This window comes from Ailuropoda melanoleuca, chromosome 11 (assembly GCF_002007445.2).
Source record: "Ailuropoda melanoleuca isolate Jingjing chromosome 11, ASM200744v2, whole genome shotgun sequence".
NCBI lineage: Eukaryota > Metazoa > Chordata > Mammalia > Carnivora > Ursidae > Ailuropoda > Ailuropoda melanoleuca.
In genome coordinates this window covers 7,308,498-7,331,632 of record NC_048228.1, presented here as the reverse complement: position 1 = coordinate 7,331,632, position 23,135 = coordinate 7,308,498, and the positions used below count along the sequence as shown (strand labels likewise).

Genomic DNA, 23,135 nt, shown 5'->3' with positions numbered 1-23,135 from the left:
CACTGCAAATTTCCTCAAGCCTGCATTCAGTGTCACTTAAACTTATCTTTTCACCACTAATTCTAACAAGCTCTGGGCTGCCTGAATTCTTTGCTAATGAGATTGGTAGGAACAAATAGGAAAGGGGAAATAGGGGAGTGAGCTGCTGGAAGAAGTGAGTCTTATTCCAACAAAGATTAAAAATTTAAAAAGCATGTGTAAGATCTCAGAAGACATAGCTACCTGACAACGTTTGGATCCAAATGACTTCTGGCTATCTCCAAAAGCCAGATTAATACAAAAAGTGAATTCTGATACTGCCTAGAATAGTCAAAAACATGCTGCAGGGATGCAAACACAAATCTAGAAAGGTAATTTCAAAAATATGTGGAGTAGGACAAAGCTTATGCCTTTGAAAATAAGTTTCTAGTCTTCTTGGAAAGCCTTGAAGAAAAAAAAAAGTCTCTGACTAGCCCACAGTTTTCTCAAGTCCTAAAGGCAGTAGCAAAATCCATTGGTGTCATTTACTTTCTTTGCCTGCAGTGTTTAATTATATTGAAATGAGTATCAGTTTCTAAGAAATCCATAGATCACAATGCAAATTAGCACAATTGCTGAGATTGACACGGCCCGAGGACCTCACAACAAATACCAAACATGGTATTTACCATGCAGAAGTAATGAGTCAAGAACCAAACATCGATATTTGATATTTTTGTGAAAACTCAGAGAATGGGAAATTTTAATTTGGTGTGTTCCCTTAGTTCCCCGCGAATAGTGCAAGGTTTTGTTTTAATCAGCTGTTGGCTTTTTGCAAACACCGTCAGCTATAATCAGCGTGTCTGGCTGTTTCCCCTGGTCACGACTGGGGAGCTATCATTTCAGCCAGATAAGAATACTCTGCATAGATTCCCCTCTTCTGAATTGCAGTTTATGTATACATCATTTTTCTGTAACAGGCATTTTTTACTAATTAGGAACAACCTTGTATCAATTAACTTTGGTCTTAAAGCCATGATTAAAGAAACCAAATTGTTGTTTCTGGGAACTGCCGTGCCAGTGACAGATGGCCCCGGAACACATGGGCAGAACATGGTGCCTGAAATGGGCTTCCTACGGCTCCAGGGAGTCCAGCCGTCAGGAACGGTGCCTGGGACACGAGAATAGGGAGGACCTGGGCAGAGTGGAGAGCTGGGAACACAATGCCTACAGCTGAACAGTGCTCAGCAGGGTCAGGATATCTCAAATAACCCTGCCTTTTCCACCATTCCCAAATCCCCAGTCCAAGGAGACTATCCTAAAGACATAGCCCTCTCCATAGCCCCCGCTCTCAGACAGTGTCTCCTGGAAATTGCTTTTTCTTACTCTGGCTTACAGCATAAGCACTTGAGATGAACACGTAACTCATGCTGAGAAAGCATCTACTGGGAAGACAGAGTATGGAGGGTCGAGAGCACCTAGTCTTTACAGTCCAACTGTTTGGATTCTCTCACTTGCTATGTGCCCTTGAGCACGTAACCCCCGGTGTCCTCATCTCTAAAATGGGAATGAAAATACTACCTAATTCTCTCTTCACATTGAATCTTTATTTTCTCTCTCCTTCTCTTTCCCTAAGTGATCCCCTACCATCCCTTTCCTTCAGTTTCCCTCTCTGCCGATTATAGAGTTACAGTATCTAATATGTTACAATGAGAGGCACCTGCAATCAGCATTGACAGATAAGTGTCTGCCTTTGGCTCAGGTCATGATCTGCGGGTCCTGGGATCAAGCCCCAGATTGGGTTCCCTGCTCAGTGGGGAGTCTGCTTCTCTGTCTCCCATGGCCCCACCCCCTGTTTGTGCTGTCTGTCTCACTCTCAAATAAATAAATAAAATCTTTTTAAAAATTAAAAATAAAATAAAATGTTACAACGAGGGGCACCTGAGTGGCTCAGTTGGTTAAACGTCCCAACTCTTGATCTCGGCTCAGGTCTTGATCTCAGGGTCATGAGCTCAAGGCCCACATTGGGCTCCATGCTGGGCGTGGAGCCTACTTTAAATGAATGAACGGATGAATGAATAAAATATTACAATGAAATAAATCTGCTTCATTCTAGCTGTGGGATCCTGGGCAAGTCAATGCCTCTAGACTTCAGTTTTTTTTNGTGGGGCTCGATCCCGTAACACCGGGATCACGCCCTGAGCTGAAGGCAGACGCCCAACCGCTGTGCCACCCAGGCGCCCCTAGACTTCAGTTTTTAATCTATATGTCAGAGGAGATGAATTCTAAAGTGTGTCCGGGTTCTACTCTCTCAGCATTCTGTGCTTACGGGATTTTTCTGATCCTCTCCAAGCGAGGGGAAGAATTTAAGTAGATGATGGTGATGATGATGGTAGGGGAAGGGATGGTGGCAGCTGATATTTATCGAGCATGGACTCTAAACCAAGAACTACGTTAAGCACCCCACATTCATTGTCTTGTTTAATCCTCGCTACAATCCTATAAAATGGGCACTCTTACTGTTCCCATATGAGGAAACTCAGAAAGGTTGTGGGGGGCTGAAAAATGGCCCCCCAGTGATACCAGGTCCTCATCCCTGGGACCTGCCAATATCACCTTATAAGGAAACAGGGTCTTTGTAGATCCGTTAAGGATTTTAAGATGCAGAGATTATCCGGAGCTATCATGATCGGCCCTCACTGCAATCCTATGTATCCTTATAAAAGGGAGGCAGGGGGAGATTTGATGGCACACATAGACGTGCAGACAGCAGTGTGACCACGGGAGGCAGAGCCTGGAGGGATGCAACCCCGAGCCTAGGAACACCAGCAGCACCCAGAAGCTGGAAGAGGCAAGAAACACATTTTCCCCTAGAGTCTCTGGAAGGAGCACAGCCCAGTCAACACTTAAGATTTTTCGGCCCCAATGATACTGATTTTGGGCTTCTGGCCTCTAGAAATGTGAAAGGATACAAAATTTCTGTTGTTTTAAGTCACGTGGTTTATAATTTTTTTAAAGATTTATTTTTGAGAGAGAGAGAGAGAAAGAGAGATATTGCACACGAGAGTTGGGGAGGGGGAAGAGGGAGAGGGAGAAAAAGAGAAAATCCCAAGCAGATTCCCCACTGAGCATGGAGCCCCACATGGGGCTCCATCCCAGGACCCTGAGATCATGACCTGAGTTGAAATCAAGAGTTGGGCACTTAACCGACTGAGCCACCCAGACACCCTGTAAGTGACCCGGTTTATTGTTACAGTAGCCCCAGGAAACTCGCACCGAGATGAAGTAATTTACTCAAGGTCACAGTAAGTGGTGGTGGAGCCAGGATTCAAATCCGTGAACATCTGGCTCCAAACCTCAGGCTCTTCAGCACAGCACCGTATGCCCCTTAGAACACCTAAAACAAACAGAAAATGAACTAACTATGAACTAAGAAAAAAGAAGGAAAAAACCCAGGAATTCTATCAGTAGCAAGGCAGCATTCTAAGTGCTGGATTCAACCACATTCATTCTGTGACTGCGAACATCTCGGCTTTGGAAGCACTGCTTTAAAAGTTGATTCTCCCACACACTTGACATCGGAATTAGGTCATACCTGCATCCCAGCCAAGAATGTGTGCGCTTCAATGAGAAGACACACTTTGTGAAAAGAGAAAAGATGATTTATTTAGTTTATGGCTGAAGAGGTTACTTGGCAACAATTTGGGACCCGGTCCACTCTGGGCAATCAGAGAAGCAGAAGCCGCTTATCTTTTTAAAGGGTTTTTTCCTTTTTTTCCCCCCCTTTCAATTGGGACTCTGTCTTCAATTTTCTCAAAAGGAAAGGGAGTAAGAGCTAAGAACCTGATTTTTATTCCCCTCACTTGCTACCTTTCCGACTGTTTGAGTTCCCACGCAAATGAACTCATGGGAGAGTCGGGATTTGGGGTTTGAATTTAATCCTAATCTACAAATGAGCCCACATTTTTCTCTGTAGGGACGGGACCTTCAGTTCATACTCTTAACACTCATTAAACCTAGTTGATACTCTGAGCCTATAATAGTCAGCAGTCCACTGACTTTATTCATCTTATCCACTCCCCCTCCCCCTTTAGCCATTTAAATGGACATGCACAAAGTTTGAAGATGAGTGGTCATAAGAAGTTGGTCTGCAGTGCTCTAAATTAAATGTTCTCCCAAAAGTAAGGCCATAAAGCAGTGAGCGGGCAGAGAACTGAGGATGGGACCCTCTTGGCTGCTGCAGTATTTCTCAATCATCCTAGAGAAATCAACTGGAAAAGAAAAATGTTTCCGCATCACTGATGGCCTCAGCAAGTTGTGGTTTGAAAGGACAAAAAAGCACAGCCTTCTAAGACAAGGAGCCAGCCTCTAAGGAAGAAGCTAAGCATTTAGATCTATAATATTTATATAAACAGCTGACTCCATGGTTTTGGCTAGAAATTAACCCTATTTATTTATAACGTGCTTTTCTTTATAGAGCTCAATTTTTTTTTTTTTTTTGCTTTAAAAAAGATCCATTACATCAGCAATTTCCTCCCAACCATATAATGTTGATAGGTAACATGCTCATTTTACAAAGAAACTGAAAGGTACAGAAATTATCTCCAAAGGCTATAAACCCAGCTGTGACAACCAACCAACTCTCTCCCTCTCTCTCCCTTTCTCTCGTTCTATCCTTCTCTCTCTCTCTCATACACACACACACACACACACACACACACACACACACACACACAGCCTGCACCAAAAGAACCTCAAGGTACCAGGGTCGGAGATACTATGTTTCGTTTTTTTCTAAATCACAGTCCAGTCGGCCTATCCACTTTCTACCCTCCAGTGAGTGGCAGTTTACCCAACATGCTTAGCTTTCAACAAAACAGTATAAATAATTTAAACCTCCATAAAAAGTGATACATGAGACAAAAGGGCAAAAGATTCAAAGGGGACTGTCTCCTGGAAATCAGCAACAACCCTGTTCCTTTGTCCATCCCAGGATCCCACGGGGTTTGGAAATGGCTGAAGCAAAGCTCTCGCCCACATTTCTTTATTTTGGGGACAGACGACTCCAGAGTGGGTTATAGCCCCTCGCAGGCAGAGAGGAAGCAATGAGTCTCAGATTTGCACTTAGCAGCCGTGCAGTTGCAGGCAAACACCGTAAGCCCTCTGCATTTCAGTCTCAACCTGGAGAAAGACATAGATAATAGGATCCACCATGAGGGCTCTTGGGCGATGGGATGAGGCTGTCATGTACACACTGAACCCTGCCATGGAGAGGCCAGAGTCGAGAGGGGGGCAGGTGATCCTGAGAAACCAGAAATAGAGAAATGCAAGAGGGGAGAGAAGGTGGTTGTGCTCGAGGAGCGAGGGTGATGGCGGCAGAGAGCAGACCAGGATGTCAGCCCAGGTGGAGGGGAGGCTGGGGAAGGGCTGTTGTGCTCCTCTCCCTCCCCGTGTTGTCTCTGCTGGCTCTGCTTGGGGTGTGGGAGCAGTTTGCGGGAGGCACAGATGCCCGGCTATGGGGGGCAGCAGGTGGCTCAAGGCAGAGGATGGCCACATCCCAACTGTCCCCCTCTCCTCCTCCATTCCCTCAGGACCACAGACATCCAAGTGAAGAGACTCCTAGAGAAGAACTGCTCGTTGGGACATCTGGATGGCTCAGTCGGTAAAGCACATGACTCTTAATCTTGGGGTCGTGAGTTCAAGCCCGATGTTGGACTTGGAGCCTATTTAAAACAAAAAAACTGCTTGAAAGAGATACAGGAAGGTTTCTTGAAGGGCACAGTGACCTGGAGGGAAGGCCCATGGGGACTTAAGAGACCTATAATTTAATGCCACCAACTCTACCCTCTGACAGCCCCCCAACACACACGCACATTGCACCAGGAGGGCAGAAACTGGGGCCCAGCTTTAGCCTTGCTCACTACACATGACCACTACCATCCCGGTAGTTTCTGACGCCCAGGGGAAGACGAGCTCATGTGAAAATAATTGCACATCTAAGGAGCAAAACAGCCATATTCTAAATCAGAGACAATAAACTGAAAAGCTTATATGGACTTATATGGACTTATATAAGGACTTCAAATACCTTCAAAGAGGTGGGCTGAGTGGTTCCGTCAGTTAAGCATCTGACACCTGATCTCAGCTCAGGTCTTGATCTCACGGTCGTGAGTTCAAGCCCTGCACTGGGCTCCACGTTGCATGTGGAACCTACTTAAAAAAAAAAAATCGGGGGCGCCTGGGTGGCACAGCGGTTAAGCATGTGCCTTTGGCTCAGGGCGTGATCCCGGCGTTATGGGATCGAGCCCCACATCAGGCTCTTCCTCTATGAGCCTGCTTCTTCCTCTCCCACTCCCTGCTTGTGTTCCCTCTCTCGCTGGCTGTCTCTATCTCTGTCGAATAAATAAATTAAAAAATCTTTAAAAAAAAAATCGAAGAATAGGCTATTGGTAACAGGTCATGAAATAAGCAGTTATTAAAAAACCAAACAGCTAATTGGAGAGAAAGGGTTCAATCGGAAAATGCGTACAAAGAAGGAATTAGTGACCTAGAAAACCAGACTGAGAAACTCCATCAGAAGATACCAAGAAGGGAACCATTAATATATGTGTAGAAATGGCGTCGTAGGTCATAATGCTGAATGACTGCCTTATGCAACGTAGTGATCTGAAAATTGGCATCTCCCATGTGAGAAAAAGTAAGTGGGGAAGCTATTAAAACCAGAAAGAGATACTACAAGAAAAGAAAACTATAAATCAGTATCCCTTATGACACAAATGATGGATATAGAGAGATGCAAAAATTCTTTTAAAAGTTTTAGCAAATTGAGGGCACCTGGGCGGCTCAGCCTGTTGAGCTTCTGCCTTGGGCTCAGATGGTGATCCTGGGGTCCTGGGATCAAGTCCCATGTCTGGCTCCCTGCTCCACGGGGAGTCTGCTTCTCCCTCTGCCCCTCTCCCATTTGTTCTCTCCATCTCTCTCTCTCAAATAAATAAAATATTCTTTAAAATTTTAGCAAATTGAATCCAACAATATATAAATAGAAGAATATATGATATTCCAGTGGGATTCCTCCTAGAATTGCAAGGTTTGTTTAACTTTCAAAAATTAATTGGTATTATGTCACCATATTAGCCTAAAATTTAAAAACCATATTACCATTTCAACAGATGCAGAAAATGTATTTGACAAAAATCCAAAATCCAACATCAAATGGATCCTGAAACACATATTCAAGAATGTTTGCAGCCACATTAGCTGTCATAGTCCCAAACTGGTAATAACCCAGTGTTCCTCAACCGTAAAATGGATACAAAATATTTTGGTATATTTAAACAGTGAAGTATATGTAGCAATGAAAGTGAATGAGTCACAGGTAATGCAGCAATCCTGATTATACTTACTCGTACGATATAAGATCAAAACAAGAAAAGCCAGATTTAAACATATTACCTTCAAATATGTATATATATTTTTAAAGTTTCTATTTAAGTAATCTCTACAATGTTGGCCTCGAACTCACAACCCCAAGATCAAGAGTCGCACGCCCTTCCCACTGAGCCAGCCAAGTGCCCCACCTTTAAATATATTAATATAACATTTCAAAAAAGGCGGAATTAAACTATAGTGTTTAGGAATATATACCTAAGTGAAAAAACCATACAGAAAAGTAAGGAAATGATTACCATAAAAATCAGGATAATGCTTACCTGTGGATGGGGTTGGGCCTGGGAAGAGCAGTAAATGGGCTTCTGGGATACTGGAAATATTCTGTTTCTTGCCTAAGTGGTAATTACACCAGTATAAGCTTTATATTAATTAATAAATTTGTATATCTATGTTTTAGGCATTTTCTAAATAGGTGTAATATTTCATAATAAACAGGTAGGGGGAAAACAAGGGAAAAGAAATATATACTAGGCAGGGGCACCTGGGTGGCTCAGTCATTAAGCGTCTGCCTTCAGCTCAGGTCATGATCCCAGGGTCCTGGGATCGAGCCCCACATCGGGCTCCCTGCTCAGTGGGGAGTCTGCTTCTCCCTCTCCCACTCCCCCTGCTTGTGTTCCCTCTCTCGCTGTCTCTCTCTCTGTTAAATAAATAAATAAAATCTTTAAAAAATACATATATATGTATATACTAGGCAAACATCAACCAAAGCAACACCAAAGTAACAATCTTAATATGAAAATCTTCATAACAGACAGAGAGATGGCAAAAGGAAAGATAATCAAGAAAATGTAATTATGAGTATATCTCTCTTATAATATAAACTCAGAAGATACAAAGCCATTAGTGATAAAACCACAGAGAGAAAGAGATAAGTCAACAGCTGGAATAGAGATTTTCTCATATAGTCCTGAAATAAATGGATCAAGCAGAAGCCAGACAAAAAAGTAAGCAAAAATAGAGAGGATTTCAATAATACAATCAATAAGCTATAAATAATAAATACAAGTAAAATTCTATACCTCATAAACAGAGAAGACACATTGAGATCCAGGGAAGGGTCACAAAACTTTATCATGTGCAAGGCCACAAAGGAAGCCTTCAGAGATTCCCAAGGATCAACACCGTTTTGACAGTTGTTATCACAGCATGGCGCAATAAAATGACAAATAAATTTCAAATTGACTTAAATATAAGTATAGATGTGTGTATAGACATTTTTAGTTTTTTACTTTTATTTATTTATTATTCAAGCCCAACGTGGGGCTTGAAATCATGACTCTGAGATCAAAAAATCAGATGCTTAACTGACTGAGCCACCCGGCATCCCTGTATAGAAGTTTTTATTTTTATTACTTCTTTTAGTTTTTCTTTTTAAAGATTTTTTGTTTATTTATTTGACAGAGAGAGAGGGAGAGAGAGAGAGAGAGAGCGCACAAGCAGGGGGAGCTGCAGAGGGAGAGGGAGAAGCAGGCTTACCACCAAGCGGAGAGCCCGACGTGGGGCTCGATCCCAGGACCACGGGATCATGACCCCAGCCAAAGGCAGATGCTTAACTGACTGAGCCATCCAGGCGCCCCTAGTTTTTATTTTTTTAAAGATGTTATTTATTTATTTGAGAGAGAAAGAGAGAGAGTGAGTGAGAGCATGAACAGCCAGGAGAGGGAGAAACAAGCTCAACATTGGATGTAGAGCTTACTTTAAACAAAACAAAACAAAACAAAGTATTTACCATGCTCATAGATAAGACGATTTAGGCTCCTGGCTGGCTCAGTCAGTAGCGCGTGCGGCCCTTGAACTCGGGGCTGTGAATCTGAGCCCCACACTGGGCATAGAGTTGACTTTAAAAGAAAGTGCGAATTACTTAAAAAAAAAAAAAGAATTTAATAGCATCTGTGAAGTACAGGGAGGTTCCCAAGTTCATCTCTGTAAGCTGTACTTCTGCCGTGAGCTCCAGGCTCAACTCTGGAACTGCCTATTTGACACAGCCACTTGCATGATTCAAGTCATCTTCAATAGAGAATGAAGTAAGTGAAGGGGCACCTGGGCGCCTGGGTGGCTCAGTCGGTTAAGCATCTGACTTTGGGTGGGGTCATGATCCCGGAGTCCTGGGATGGAACCCCACATCGGGCTCCCTGCTCATCAGGGAGTCTGCTTCCCTCTCTCCCTCTGCCCCCCACCTGCTTGTGCTCTTTCTCTCTTTCAAATAAATAAATAATATCTTAAAAAAAATAAAACAAATGAAAAATAAATCAAATGAAATAAGTGCAGCAACGGACTTCTCCTACCCCCAAATTACTCCTCTAGCGCTCAGGTTGTTCAAGCAAAAACTTTTAGAACCAAATTTAATACCTTCCTCTCTCTCATTCTCCATATCCAGTCCATCGGCAAATCCTCTGGACTCTATCCTCAAATTATTTTCAGCATCTGCATGCTTCACTAACTCTGCCACCATTGCCCTGCCCTTCGGTCTTTCCTGAATTGCTGCACTCGTCTTCTGGGTTGTCTCATTTCTGTGCTTCCACTCCTACCCACTCTCTCTGTTCCCCACAGCAGCCAGAGTTGGAACATCAAAGGATTGCGTTGGGTCCCGTCACTCCTCTGCTCACACCTTCTAATCGCAACGGTTCTCACTCAAGGTGAAAGCACGGTCTTTACAATGGCTACCATGTGTAGCCATCATCTCTCCACCCCTCTCCTTAAACAAACCGGGAGAACACCTGAGGGAGCTTCTTCTTTTTTTTAAGAGAGGGATGAGGAGGGGCAGAGGGAGAGGGAGAGACTTACACAGGCTCCATGCCCGGCACAGAGCCTGTCGCAGGGCTCAATCTCACGAACCGGAGATCAGGACCTGAGCTGAAATCAAGAGTCGGATGCTCAACTGACCGAGCCCCCCGGGCACCCTTGTGGGAGTTTCTGAGTTTGCTGTTTCCGAGCCTGCGGACCACTCTTCCCACAGATCTTCACAGGCCTCTCACCATTACTTTTTCCACATTTATTTATTTATTAAAGATTTTATTTATTTATTTGACAGAGAGAGACAGCCAGCAAGAGAGGGAACACAAGCAGGGGGAGTGGGAGAGGAAGAAGCAGGCTCCCAGCGGAGGAGCCTGATGCGGGGCTCGATCCCAGAACGCCGGGATCACGCCCTGAGCCGAAGGCAGACGCTTAACGACTGAGCCACCCAGGCGCCCCACTTTCTCCACATTTAAATGATAGTTTTTCAGAGACACTGTCCCTGACTTCCTCCCAAAAGAGTTTCTTGTACGTTGCTGGTAAGAAAATAAACGATACAACCCAGTGGAGGGCAATTTGGCAATCTGTAGCAGAATTAAAATCCTATGTGTTCTTTGGTCCTACAATTCCACTGCTAGGAATTTACCTTCATGTATGTTTGCACACGTGCAAACATGGTGTATTTATAAGGCTGTTCACTGCAGAGCTGTTGGAGGCAATCCAGATTGCAATCAGCTAACGTGCTATCAGTAATAATAGGATATAGGGGCTGCCGGAAGAGTGGATCCCGAGATATGTTTTATGTGAAAAAAGCGAAGTGTAGCATAGCGTAGGACTGCCATTTCCACTAAGAAAGAAAACTGGAAAAAAAAAAAAGAAAGAAAGAGAGAGGAAAGAAAGAAAGAAAGAAAGAAAGAAAGAAAGAAAGAAAGAAAGAAAAAGGAAGGAAGGAAGGAGAGAAAGGAAGGAAGAAAGGAAGGAAGGAAGGAAGGAAGAAAGGAAGGAAGGAAGGAAGGAAGGAAGGAAGGAAGGAAGGAAGGGGAAGGAAGGAAGAAAGAAAGGAAGAGAAAGGAAGGAAGGAAGAAAGGAAGAGAAAGGAAGGAAGGAAGAGAAAGGAAGGAAGAGAAAGGAAGGAAGGAAGGAAGGAAGGAAGGAAGGAAGGAAGGAAGGAAGGAAAAAAGAGAGAACCGGTACCAGTGCAAGGGTCACGGGAGGCTGGGGGAAGGGGGTGGGGAAGAGGAGGAAGTCCTTTTCCTCCATATTCTTTGGGTTTTGTTTTTTTTTCATCTTGAACTGTGTGTACCTATTTCCTAGTCAAAATATTAAATTAAAAAAACACAGCCCTAAAACCACATCTATAGTTTTGAAACTAGAGAGAGCTGGTCATTGCCCAGCACTGTGGATACACTAAACACCACTGAATTGAACACTGAATTAAATTAAAATGGCTGGGGCACCTGGGTGGCACAGCGGTTAAGCGTCTGCCTTCGGCTCAGGGCGTGATCCCGGCGTTCTGGGATCGAGCCCCACATCAGGCTCCTCCGCTAGGAGCCTGCTTCTTCCTCTCCCATTCCCCCTGCTTGTGTTCCCTCTCTCGCTGGCTGTCTCTATCTCTGTCGAATAAATAAATAAAATCTTTAAAAAAAAAAAAAAGATAACAGAAGGCAAGAACATATCCCCAACATCTAAAATGGACTAGGGAGTAAGTTCAAGAAAAATACACAAGAATGCCTGCAAAACATCAAGAAAAGGGGCAGGAAAACAAACAGGTAAGAACTGACCGTTTACAGAAGGGAGAAACGCTGTGGCTGATGCTATTTTCTAAGATGGCTGCAACAGGATCTCCCATCCACGTGCTATTCTTGAAATGTGACACTGACATTCCTCCCAAGGAGAGCTGGGGTCTCCACTCCCTCCCCTGGAACCCGGGGCGGGCCTGTGTCTGCAGCAGAAGAGACGCTCTGTGACTCCCGAGGCGGCTAGGTTGTCAAGACCAGTTTCTGCCTGGACCTCTTGGAGTGCTCGCTCTTAGAACCTGGTCACCATGCTGCGTCTGGAAGCCCCAGAGCCCCAGAGATGCCACGTGCAGGTGTTACAGCCAATGGTCAGATGGAGGGAGGTGTTTCAGGTGACTTCATTCTCAGCTGGCATATGATTGCCACTGTACAGAGTCCCAGAGCAAGAACTGAACTCAGTTCACCCCAGAACCATGACAGATGATAATAAATTAATAGCTGCTGTTTTAAGCCATTAAATATGGGCGATCTGTTTAGCAGCAGGATTTAGGTCCTGGAAGTGGGTGTGGGTGTAAAAAGCCGAAAACACAAGGCTTTGGCTTTGGAACTGAATGGTGGACAGAAGACAACTTGAGGATGCTGTTAGCCTAAAGGGCATCAAAAAGGCTTGAAAGGAACGCGAGTAAATGTTATTGGAAGCCGAAGGAAAGAGGCCCCTTGTCACGTGGTGGTGGAAGTTTTGGTAATGCTGTCATCTGTGCTAGAGGAACAGTAAGTGTGGAGGAGTGAACTCAGTGATCGAGGCCGGGAGATTGCAAGGCAAAGTGTTACTTGGCTTCTTCTCGTTGCCTCCGGAAGCCATTTAGAGCTTTAGGAACCATCTATAATATGAGGCCAAGAACATGACCACAAACCCTTTTAAGATCTCAGAAAGACTTAAGGATTTCACAAGAAATCCCAAGTAGGGAAGAGTTTATCTGGAAGAGCTTTGTGGGTGTAGCTTTTGTTTGATAGAGTCAACCCCAAGAAGATTCAGAGAAAACCCACAAAATTCCAAGGGAATTGTTCTGGGGGAAGTACCTCTGGCTAAGAGGAAAGGCGACAGAGAAAGCACAACGTGGAAGGACCTCTGAACCCAATCTCTTTTTATGAACAGGAAACAGACTGAGATGCCTACTTCGTTGCAATTTGGTTTTGTCATGGAAGAGGGAGGAAGGATTCAGGGGCAAAACTCAAGACCCCCGAGCGTGGAGCCGAGAGTCTTGGTGAATGATTTATAAGGCTGTATAAGGAACTGGCAACACGTGCCAGGTGGGATTTCAGAATTACTACGGGCCAGTGACTCCTGTGTGTCCCCATTTTCCAACGTTTGGAATAGGAGCACCTATGATTCTTCCATAGCTGTCCCATCATTGTACGTTGTGTGTGTGTGTGTGTGTGTACGTGCCTGTGTGTAGATAACTTGTATCTTTAGTTCACAGAGCTTTAAATCAGAGAAGTGGCACTGCAGGGACTGCACCTGAAGAATCATGTCAGAGGAGACTCCCCTGCACCTAGCCTTGTTTTGGATGACGAGACATTGGACTTCAAGCTGATGCTGTAATGGGATGAAATTTGGGAGTCTTTGGGGGAAGAGATGTATTTTGCATACAGGGAGACTGTAGATTGTTGGCAGAAGGGGAATGTGGCAGATCTTAGTTTGCAAGGCGACCAAAAGATATCTCCCATCTCAGAAGCTGTTCTTACAGGGCAATGCTCACATCCTTCCCGCCATGAAGTGGCTTCTACGTTCCTCCCCCTTACATCCAGGCAGACTTATGACTAAGACAGAAGTCACACCGTGTGACTTCCAAGCCTCAATTGTAAGAAGTGATACAGCTTTCGTCTGGCCGTCTTGGATGCTTCCTCTTGGAACCTCCAGGACCAAGGAGATAAAATCACCGTTACTGTATCAAGCCACTAAATTTTGGGGTGATCTGGTTCTGCAGCAAGAGATAACTGATACACCTGGAATGACAAATGTATGGAGAGATCGTTCATTCAGCAAATAGATTGGGCATTTACCCTGTGCCAGGCACCCTTCCCGGTGCTAGGGCTACACGACAGATTCGAATCCCGCCCTCCTAGGGCCACACATTCTAGTGGGGGAAACAGACTGTAAATAAGCAATATTGTAAGTTAGCTAATGATAAATGCTAAGGAGAAAATGCAAAGAAAGGGAATCACAAGGGACAGCAAATATTGAGTGCCATTTTAAACAGCAAATAGGAGGACAAGGAAGGACTCATGGAGGTGATAGTTGAGTAGAGACCTAAAGCCATGAGGGAGCTGTGTTCCAGGTGGATATCCGTGGGAAGAGGATTCCTTGCAGAGGGAGCAATTACAAGGGCCCTAGCAGTGTAGGGAGCAGGCGTGCGGGTTAAGGAGGGCAAGGAGGCCAGGGAGGCTTGGTGGCTGGAGGAAGGGGCAACTGTAGGATTAAGTTCAGAGAGATCACGGAGAGGCACCGTACTGCCTTCTAGGCTGCTGTAAAATCTTTTTTGTTCCTACAGGATTGGGAAGCCATGGAAGGTTTGAGCGTAGAAACGATGTGATCTTAGTCAAGTGGTTTTTTGTTTGTTTCTTGGTTTTTGTAATCTCCACGCCCATTGTAGGGCCTTGAACTCATGACCCCGAGATCAAGAGTTACATGCTCCAACTGAGCCAGCCAGGCACCCCTGATCTTAGGCAAGTTTTAACAAGACCAGTCCAGCTGCTGTTACGAGAGAGAACAAGAAGGGAAACAGGGAGAGCAGTCGGGAAGCTATTGCAATAAGCCAGGTCACTGCTAATGATTCAGACCAGTCATACCAGTGGGCCTGGTGAAGAGTGGCTGAATTCTGGGTACATTCTGCAGGTCGAGCTGAGAAATCTGCGTGCCAACTGGCTGGGAGGAGAGCACAAGAGAGGAATCAAGGATGACTCCCAAGTTTTTGGTCCAAGCGACCTAGCAAGGATGGAGTTGCCATTTACCATGATGGAGAGGCAAAGAGTTGCAGGTTGGGGTGAAACAGAAGGAACTTAACTCAGAACTCTGAAGGCATTGGAGGTGACTAGTGTGTGTGGCAGGGAGAGAGGCCTGGGCTGGAGACACAAACTTGGGACTTGACAGTGAGTGGCCGGCAAGCAAAGCCCTGAGATTAAAGGTATTTCACCATTTCCCAGGAGGGTTGAGTCTGGAGCTGACCCCAAGGCCAAAGCCCCTTCCAGAATCATATGCTGCTTCTACGTACGCCCTTGCGCATTCCGAAGCTGGGCCATTCTGGAATACTGCCATACAGCAGGAACGGTGGAGGGACCAGACTCTGAAGCCCGTGTGGCTTGGATTCCCATGCCCGTCTCACTACACTATCTCCTTCAGACGGCTGTCGAGGACTAAGTGAATTACTCCAGGAAAGAGTGTCTTGCACACAGAATATGCTCACGAAAGACAAGTTATCTACAACCAACGTGGTTTCCTGAAGCCCAACACTAGCGGATATCAAGGCCAAGCTCATAGGCCACCGTGGAGGTCTCTTTGCCACAAAAACTTAACCTAGTCAGACCAGGCCTCTTTATGTCTTTTCCACTCCAAACAAAACCCGGTGAAATTCACTACTTTCTGCACCAAATCCAAAGGTTAAAAAACGTGCACAAAATAATGTGCTATCTTTTCAAAAGGTATTTTATCAACTCCTCTTAAAAACCCACTCGAGGGGCGCCTGGGTGGCACAGCGGTTAAGCGTCTGCCTTCGGCTCAGGGCGTGATCCCGGCGTTATGGGATCCGAGCCCCACATCAGGCTCCTCTGCTATGAGCCTGCTTCTTCCTCTCCCACTCCCCCTGCTTGTGTTCCCTCTCCCGCTGGCTGTCTCTATCTCTGTCAAATAAATAAATAAATCTTTAAAAAAAAAAAAACCTTAAAAAAAAAATAAAAACCCACTCGATGGTGAGTCACAAAACAAGAAGTTATATTAATCATCTGTCAAGGATTATTTCTCTTCTGCTCATCTGATACTCAGGTCCTCCTTGTTTGACCATCTTTCTTGTAGCCAAGACCTACTTTTTAAATATTTTGGAATTTATCTTACTATCCGTAATTAACAGATTGCATCAAACAGAAGCTTCTATGAAACAGTAACTCCGAGACTCTAACAAATAGAAACACGAATGACCTTGCCCCTAGAGACAGTACAGACAGAAGACATGTCGTACCCAGCAGACGATCCTTGAAACCTCTGAATTCTGAATGTTCAAAATGCTGAGGGCATTCGGAGGGATGTGACAGCATCCTATTACATTCATGGGGACATGCAGACAACATGACAGCTGTACCTGTGAAGACTTTATAATCTGGTTAAAGAGGAGATAATAATACATATTCATAAGGTAGATAAACAATGAGGCATAGAAGCCCCAAGACATAATGTCATAGGCATACACAGATACAAGCTTAGTAAAAAGTGAACTAGATCAATGGAATTATCTGCATGGTGGGATAATGAATGCATTATATTTTTGGGGGGGAGGGGAAGTGATTTAGTACAAATCTGGTCAAGAGAAGTGGTGCATATGACAGTTGGGGGCATGGGCTTTGGAGCCTGACGCTTGATCTTCCACTAAGCGACCAGGTGACCTTGAGCAAGATACCTAAACTCTCCTCACCTCCCACCCTGATGTGTTAAAAAAAAAAAAAAAAAAAAAAAAACCAAAAAAAAACTGGTTCATGAAATGAGATTCATCTGTTGAGCCATANAGAGAGAGAGAGTGCGTGCATGTGTGAGTGTGAGCAGGGGAGGGGCAGAGGGACAGGGAGAGAGAATCTTCAAGCAGACTCCCCGCTCAGTGCGGAGCCCGACGCGGGTCTTGATGCCAGGACCCTGAGATCAGGACCTGAGCTGAAATCAAGAGTCGGCCGCTCAACACACCGAGCCACCCGGGCGCCCCAAGAGTATCGTCTTCTTAGAGGATGAAGTCATACACGTGCAAAAGCCTCTTCGCGCAGTCCCCAGCACACAGCAAATGCTGTCGGTGCTCGCTCTTACCATCGCTCGATGACACGGGCCAGCCTTGAGAAAGCACTGGAAAAGTCAGGGAGAAGGTACTGGAGATGGGGAACAAGCTGAGAATCGCAGAGACCGGACGTGACAAAGCTCAACCCCCTCATACACGCCAACAGCGAAATGAGAACCAAATGGAGCGCGGAGACGGATACAAACGCGCAAGTTTTATTTTAAAAATAGCAACTCTTCCTTGGCTGCAGACGAGAGGGTTCGCGCGCAAACTCATTTGGCTCTTGCTCCTCACCCACCCCTTTGCTTTCCGCACAAAGAAGAGACTCGAAGAAGGTTCCTTCTGCACGTGTATCGTCATTTATTGTAGTTTGCGTTAGGGATCGAACAGAGGACACGGTCTGTGGGGGGCGGGGAAAAAAGGAAAAGAAAAAGGATGTTCTCGTAGCTTAATTTCTTCAAAACACTTTATGGTTTCAGATCCTTTTTTACCCCAAAGGAAATTCAAGAATTCAAGTACGTTAAGTCGGGAGCAGTAATACAAGAAGTCTTACGTTTCTGTGCGTGTGTGGGTGTGTTTGTCTGTGTGTGTGTTTACAAGCAGACACACGTCCACGTTTCCTGCGCCCCGTTTTTGCTTTGGTAAGGCCAAGCCCCAAGGGACACGTCCTACAGATGACCCCCTGCCTCGAACTCACAGACCCCGGAGTTGAGGAATTTCTTTTCCCTCCTAGGACAACTGCAATGGTTTTGCACTGCCCCCCGCACCCCTCCCCCCGCAAAAACCGCAGTGACGAAAACACTGATACGCCCGAACACCTCCTTTGCTGCAGCTGTTCCTCAGGGGCCTGACGGCGGCCTTATGACAAGGACCAGAGCAACAGGCTCTCTTCATTTTGTTTGGAATAAAAAAACTTCAAAGGGACATTTCAAAAGAAAAAAAAATAAAAACTGAAATTCGAATTCTGAAAATATCTTGCCTTTTTTATTAATCATGTCATCTAACACCAATTAAAAAAAACAAATATGTGAATATGATATAAAAATACGATCCCAGGATTAACACTTTGTTGCAGGCACAGTTATCTCACAGAGTATATGTTTGGAGGTCCGGGGGAAGGAGTTTATTTTTGTTTTTGCTTCTCTTAAAAAAATCCACAGCAGTGCAAGTAGGGTCAGGAAGGGGCCGGGGGGGGGGGCGAGGATTCTTTAGCAGCAAAATGTCCAAGGTTTTCTAATCACAATCAAATCAACGGATATTGGACTGGGGGGGGGGAGATGAACGGGATGCTGCCCAGAGCCATCTGTCATCACTAAAAGACTTCCATTGCAAAAGCCCCAAAGGGTGACATAGGAAGGACGAGCTTTATTATACGAGCAATCGTAAAGTGTGTCCCTCAAGCTTTTGACCATGTGTGTCACTTAAATATATGTACAGGAAGGGGGCTCCTCTTCTCATCCACGTCCTTGCAGGTCTCCACCGTCTGGTCACTCTGGGGGGGTCTCTCGGTGTCTTCTGCCGTGCGGGGCCTCCAACATTGGAACAGCGTCTCCGCCGCCGCCGTGCTTCCGCCTGCCTGGCTGGCCTTGGCTGTGTCGAGCAGAGGGTGGGCACGGGGGACGGTTTAATGATCACTGTTTTGCTTCTCTCTCATCCAGGCGTGAATCTGCTCTTTCAGTTCTGGCACTGGGAAAAGAAAAGGAGAGGATTAATGGCCCCGGACGGGAGGGCTCTTCCTAGGAGATATGGCTTGCGGCTCGGTACAAACGGAAAGAAAAGGCCATTCACTCCCTCACTGACACGAAGACTGAGGAAGCAGCAAGACAGAAGGACTGGACTCCCACAGTGAATCACAGCAAAGAATGTTTCGTGTCTTTTCCATTAAGTGCCGTAAGCCAGGGAGCTTCGGGATCTGATAAATCGCCCCCTTCTGATGCCTGACACAGGACTCGGCGTGGGGCCTCAGGCCGCACGCCCTCCTCTACCTGGTTCCAGCATGCTCTCGGTCAGCATCTGTCGGTTGAAGGGGTCCGTGGGGGAGTTCAGCAAGTGCCGCAGGATGATGGAGCGGTCCATGATGGTGCCGGAGGGCAGCCGCACGGGGTCAGTCATCAGGGTGTCCATCAGAGGGTCTATGGAGACAAAGCAAAGCAGACTCTCATGACAGCGCCCAAAACTGAAACGGAAAACGAAACAAGGCCCCTTCTATCAGTGAAAGGTCTATCCGCAGACACAACACTCGCATGGTCCAACCAGGCCTCCAAGTGTAGCTGGAAGTCAGCATGAGATGAAGGTGCACACGGTCCCTTTGGGGGAGGCTACAGCTGTGAGGGGGAACAGAGGAAAAGGACCGGGCTCTGCATGAAAGACATCGGCCAGAGCCCTTCATCTGAGCCTTTCCAGGACTCTTCTTTGGAAATGCAAATCCCCTCTTGCAAAGGGAAGGCTTGGCATTTTCACGGTTGTTACTAGGTTTGAAATCAAGATGAGGACCCTTTTCTCCCCTTTTAATTTATAACAGGAACTAAAAGTAGGCAAAAGTAATTTCAGACAACGCATCTCAAGGGGTAACTCTGGCACAGCAGACATAAGTTAAAAGCACAGAACGCCGTCTTTTCATGTTACGTGTCTCCAGGTCACTCAAATCAAAGAATCTGGCACGAAAACAGCAGCCCGCTTGCCTCTGAACTCGTCGGGGGCGTCGCTGTAGTCGATTTCTGCGCGCGCGTTCTTGGCCACAATCTCCTCCACCTTCTCGGCGAGGAGCTTAAACTTCTCGATCGCGATGGTGGATTTGATCCCTGCCTTCCGCATCTTCGAGATCACTTCCTCAAACAACTCTTTGCTGTAGGACCTCTGCGAATGAGGAAAGGCAATGTGAGACATCAATATATTTGAAGTGGAAAAAAGCAAGCTGCAGAAAATGCCTGAAGTACGATCCATTTGTGTCTTTCTATAACAAGCTGTAAAATGATAATGTGTATATAAATACTTTTACATGGCTACAAACACACACAGACCGGAACGACACTACCCAACTGCACAAGGTCATTAACGCGGAGGAGGACTTCAGGATCGAGGCGAATGAGGGGAATTTTTAAGTTTTGGAATTATTTTTACAGCAAACATGCATTTCCTTTAAAATACTTATTTATTTGAGAGAGCGAGCGGGGGAGGGGCACAGGGAGAGGGAGAATCTCAAGCAGACGCCCTGCTGAGCGCAGAGCGGGACGCAGGCGGATCCCAGGACCGTGAGGTCATGACCTGAGCCAAAATCAAGAGTCAGACACTTAGCTGACTGAGCCACCCAGGCGCCCCTGAAATTTAAATATTAAAAAGAGAATGAAAATCTCGTCTGTCTGAGGCTTTGAAAGGCACTGTGCCCTGCAATAAATGTCAGCTCTTTTCCCTAAAGGTCAACATGGTGAAAACAACGAATATGGTTCATAATCAAAAGGAGCTTTATCCTGTTCACGGTCAATCTTTCTTCCAGAGCTCTCAGCTCAACACTAGTAAATGCCAGGTGCTCTGCTGAGAGGGGCACGAGGGATGGTGCAGCAGACAAGTGCCCACCACGGACCCAGATGAACTTGGACTTGAGTTCGGGCTCCTCCGTCAGCCCACTGGGTGGTCCTAGGCAAACCCCTCTGGGCCCCAGTTTCCTCCGGCGTAAAGTGGGGATGGTATCACCCACCTCACACATGCCTAATTCACATACATCACTGGCATTTCAAAATACAGCATATCCTCATCTGCATTTACGGAAAAACACTGGCCACTTGTCGGTTCAGTGACAGTGATGCAAACAGAGAAGACTGATCAAGCCTGAGGCCTGAGACTCCAAATGACGGCCCTGTAACCCCTGAGCAGTGCTTCCCAGCCAAGGACTCAGATGAACTTCTATGGGAAGAATTCATGTCAATACCTGTATTCTCGTAGAGCACGGGGTTGAGATTCCTCAACCTTTCTTCTTAACTTTGGTTTCTACGTAAATGCACACACTCACTTCCTCTCTGCATGTACCCATGTGGAAGCGAGAGGGAAGGGCATGAGCTAGCCTCGGCCTGGCAGAAATCCTGAAAGCCGTCTTGTACAATCCTGAAAAGTTCAGAGAGCCTCCAGTATAGTTTGCTGAAACTGAATTACTACACGGATCCAGCAAATACCTTATTTGACATCTCCTCCTTATAAGCCAGGAAGCCACGGTCTCTGTCCTTTTGGGGAGGGGCACGGGGTAAGTGGCCAAAAGATTATAGTAAGATGGTGGAAAGGCAAAGTTAAAATATTGTGCACAGGGACTTATTACGGGTTGGGCATTGCTGGACACGACGAGGTGATTCCACCTTGAACTTCTCTTTGTAACAAGGAGCCACTTGCTATCCTCATGAAACATCACCCACCCTATTTCTCAAACGGTGATGAGTTTTTAACCAATTGACTTGTGCTTATTTATAAGTCAACTTCTAAGAGCAGTGTGGCGGGCATTATCAGAAATCAAAGGCAACTCGTGATAAGGGGACGTCGCATTTGGCCTCATGGAGCAATGGCATCAATGCATGGCGCAAAGGCCCATCACTGAGCTGCTGCCTCGACTCCGACGTGGGTTGGGTCAGAGACACACAGCAAAGATGCTGCTCTTGTCCTCAAGGATCTTACACAGTCGTTCTAAAATTAAACATGGAAATACCTATAAATCATATATCTGATAAAGGTCTTGTATCCAGGGGCGCCTGGGTGGCACAGCGGTTAAGCGTCTGCCTTCGGTTCAGGGCGTGATCCCGGCGTTGTGGGATCGAGCCCCACATCAGGCTCCTCCGCTATGAGCCTGCTTCTTCCTCTCCCACTCCCCCTGTGTGTTCCCTCTCTCGCTGGCTGTCTCTCTCTCTGTCGAATAAATAAATAAAATAAAATAAAAAAAAAAAAAGGTCTTGTATCCAGAATATATAAAGAACTCCTGCAACTGAACAACAAAATACAAAAAATCCATTAAAAAAAAATGGTGAAGGACCTGAAGAGCCATTTCTCCAAAAGAGATAGGCAGATGGCTGAGCAGCCCATGAAATCTGTCATTATGAAAACGTAAATCGGAACCACAGCAAAGTACCGCTTCACCCCCACTAGGGAGGCCATGGAAAAAAATGAAAAAAATAACAAGTGTTGGTGAGGATGTGAAGAAACTGAAATGAGAACCCTTGTCCGCGGCTGAGGGGAATGGAAAATGGTGCAGCCACTGTGGGACACAGCGGGTAGGTCCTCAAAAAGTTCAACATCGGATTACCGTAAGATTCAGCAATTCTACTCCTGAGTATATGCCCCCCAAAAAATTAAAAACAGGTATTCAATACTTGGTCACAAATGACAGCGCAGCACCGATTTTAAGCCAAAAGGTGGAAATGACTCAAAGGTCCACCAGTGGGTGAACAGATGAACGCATCACGGTAGACCCATGTAATGAGGTATTATTCAGCCGTAGGAAAGTAATAAATACTGTACATGGGTAAACCTCAAAAACATTATGCTAAATGAAAGAAGCCAGACACAAAAGGTAACACAGTGTGCTCTTCCATTTACATGAAATCTCCAGAATAGGCAAACAGGTAAATCCAAAATTTGGTAAAATGAAGACAGAAAGCAGATCAGTGGTTGCCCACGGAGGGGTGATGGGGGCAGGGGGGATGGACAGTGTCTGCTTAATGAATATGGCATTTCCTTCTGGGGGCGATGTGTGGATGTTAGAACTCGAGAGAGGTGGAGGTCGCGTAACACTGGGAACGCACTAAACACCACCGAATTACACGCTTTAAAATGGTGAATCTTATGTGAATTTCACCTCGACTAAAAAAAACCAAAAAGGAAAGATGGGAGAACTGTGACTTCAGAGGAGCTCTTTACTCTTTATTTTCATTTTATTTTACTTTTTGAAGATTTTATTTATTTATTTCAGAGAGAGAAAGCACTCCAGTGGGAGCAGGGGGAGGGACGGGGGGCAGGGAGAGAATCTTAAGCTGACTCCACACCAAGTGTGGAACCCGACGTGGGGCTTGATCTCATGACTGGGAGATCACGACTTGAGGTGATATCCAGAGTCAGACGCTCAACTGACTGAGTCACCCAGGTGCCCCTCTTTGTTCTGTATTTTTTAACAGACCCCAGTGCTAACAGACAGTGTCTAAGGAACATCAGACCTGCAGTCCATGCACGGAGTCTGTCCACAAGAGCTAGTCCTGCA

The 23,135-nt window shown here is 45.7% G+C and overlaps 1 protein-coding gene across 3 annotated transcripts in view; it reads right to left on the bottom strand.

Moving 5' to 3' along the window:
• Positions 1-17,249: 17,249 nt before the first annotated feature.
• The window catches only part of UBE4B (ubiquitination factor E4B), a 118,316-nt gene continuing 112,430 nt past the window's right edge, over positions 17,250-23,135 (bottom strand). For all 3 annotated transcript variants that reach the window (XM_019799093.2, XM_011224247.3, XM_011224248.3), the window contains 3 exons: positions 19,588-19,762; positions 18,892-19,038; positions 17,250-18,592 (listed from right to left, as the gene is read on the bottom strand). In XM_019799093.2, the coding sequence (XP_019654652.1) occupies positions 18,531-18,592; positions 18,892-19,038; positions 19,588-19,762 (384 nt within the window). In that variant the 3' untranslated portion in view covers positions 17,250-18,530. The remainder of the gene's footprint in view (positions 18,593-18,891; positions 19,039-19,587; positions 19,763-23,135) is intronic.